Source organism: Myotis davidii, unplaced genomic scaffold, assembly GCF_000327345.1.
Source record: "Myotis davidii unplaced genomic scaffold, ASM32734v1 scaffold135, whole genome shotgun sequence".
NCBI lineage: Eukaryota > Metazoa > Chordata > Mammalia > Chiroptera > Vespertilionidae > Myotis > Myotis davidii.
In genome coordinates this window covers 7,846,155-7,848,456 of record NW_006289813.1, presented here as the reverse complement: position 1 = coordinate 7,848,456, position 2,302 = coordinate 7,846,155, and the positions used below count along the sequence as shown (strand labels likewise).

General features: G+C 56.8%; 1 protein-coding gene across 1 annotated transcript in view; it reads right to left on the bottom strand.

Annotated features, from left to right (window-relative positions):
* Positions 1-1,320, bottom strand: part of LRRC14B (leucine rich repeat containing 14B) — a 6,926-nt gene extending 5,606 nt beyond the window's left edge. The window contains exon 1 of the mRNA XM_006762444.2: positions 3-1,320. Within this exon, the coding sequence (XP_006762507.1) occupies positions 3-770 (768 nt within the window). The 5' untranslated portion in view covers positions 771-1,320. The remainder of the gene's footprint in view (positions 1-2) is intronic.
* Between the last annotated feature and the right edge of the window lie 982 nt (positions 1,321-2,302).

Below are 2,302 nucleotides of genomic sequence, written 5' to 3'. Positions count from 1 at the left end.
AGGCAGCGCAGGCGCAGTGGGGCGGGAGCCGCCGGCCCCAGGGCCTGCACCACCAACTGGAAGTTTCCATCCGTGACGAAGATATCAGCCAGGACCTTGACAGAATGCTGGGCGGCCCGGGGGTCCGCCTGCAGCTCGCAGCAGGTCCTCGCCAGCAGCTCTGTGCGGCCCCACCGGCCCAGCGGCCTCCCGCAGGGGCACTGTTGCACCTGCACATCTCGGACTCCCGTGAGGTCAGCCAGCTGCAGCCGCCGCTGGCCCCTGCCCTGGAGCACGTGGTCCGCCAGGCCCCTCAGGCAGGCCTCCAGGCAGGCCCTGCAGGCCCGGTCTCGCAGGTCGCCTGCGTGGTCCGTGCTGGGCCCCAGCAGCGCGCCCAGCCGGAACTCCTCCAGGGGCCACCGCTGCAGCAGAGCGCGGATCACCTCCGCCCGCTCCAGCAAGTAGCTGGCTTTGAAGAGGAGTGGGTAGAGGTTGTGGGCCACGCTGTCCAGGCTCTGCAGGGCCACCTGGGGGTGGGACACCAGGGCCTCGGCAGAAGCAAAGCGCAGTGACTTCATCCTGCCCACCTGCGGTGGCAATGGCAGGACAGGGCTCTCCCCTTGTGATTCTCCCGAAGACACGTGTATGCCCACCACTATTTTTAGCTGCAGCTGCTGGAAGCAGCTTGCCTTTGGGAGGGAGGTGGCCGGCCAGCTCTGTGTCATCTGATGGTTATTTTGGTCCTGGAGGTCTGCTTGGTTCTGGGTGAGGTGTCTGGCGGCAGCCGGCATATCTCCGTGGAGCTCGGCTGGTGAAAGCAGAGCTGAGTGCTTAGGTCAGGGAAGGTCTGGGCCCCAGAAAAGTGCCGCCTGTGCCCACTGCAGGGGTGGGTGGCCTGTGCTTGGGAGCTGCAGTAAGCTGGTCCCAGGGCAGTCTCCTGGTGGAGCGCATCTGCCCCAGCTCTAACCCCGTCCACAGTTATAAGAGCACGGAACAAGGTCAGCTTTGGGCTAACAAACCTTTCACAGAACCTCTGGGGGCTGGAGTCCCCTCTGGCCTTACTTCTGGGAACAGGGTCTGGTACCAAGGATGGGGGTAGGCACCTCTGACAACTGTTGTGCCAGCCCCATAGGCATCGGCACTTTGCTTCGTCCCTTCTCTTCATTTATTCTCTCCAAGGACCCAGTGCAGCCTGTGGCCTCCCCACTTCCACGGGAGGGAGCCATGGTCTGAGTGAGCTGGGAGGACATGCAGACAGTCCCTTGTGGGCCTGGCTGACAGCAGCTGGGAGATGCAGGCTCAGCACCCTCCCTCCCCTCTGCAGTGTCCTCATCGCTGACCCTAGACCAGTGGTTCTCAACCTTCTGGCCCTTTAAATACAGTTCCTCATGTTATGACCCAACCATAAAATTATTTTCATTGCTACTTCATGACTGTAATGTTGCTACTGTTATGAATCGTAATGTAAATATCTGATATGCAGGATGGTCTTAGGCGACCCCTGTGAAAGGGTCCTTTGACCGCCAAAGAGGTAGCGACCCACAGGTTGAGAACCGCTGCCCTAGCCTAGACCAAGGAGGCAGGCGCTGCTGCAGGTTGGGTGGGAGTCCTGGGAGCCATGCTGCCTCCCTGATGTGGAGTTCAACTCTCCACTCTGAAGGGTGGCAGAATACGATGTGCCAAATATGCCACGTTGGCATCAGGTTTATTTTGAGCTAAAGGCACGTGAACAATAGCAGGTGCTAACCTCCCCCTTTCTTCCTAAAAGCAGGAGCTAAAGCTTCATGTGAGCCCGGCTGGTGTGGCCCAGTTGGTTGAACATCGTCCTATGCACCAGGAGGTTGCTGGTTCAATTCCCATGCCTGGGTTGTGGGCTCGATCCCCAATAGGGGACGTGCAGGAGGCAGCCGATCAATATTTCTCTCATTGATGTTTCTCTCTCTCCCTCTCCTTCCCTCTTTGAAATCAATAAAAACATATTTAAAAAAATAAAATAAATCTCCATGTAAGTCACCCTTCCTGCACCAGGAGGGAGGGGTCAGGCCAGAGGATCTGAGCAAACAGACCTCATTAAGTAACTTGTCTCCCTTTACTTTCCACAGTTGCCTCTACTCAACTTGATAGAGAAATGCTTGGGCTTATCCCCTTTGGGTCTTCGCTTCCTGTGAGGGCTCCATGGCACCTAAAATTTATGTTACATAAACCTGTTTGCTTTTCTCTTGTTAATCTGCCTGTTGTTACTAAAATGGGTGGAGAAATATTTCCTCCCTACAAAGCCTGGGCATTGATGGCTGTTTAATTATTAAATGACCATCTCCCTCCT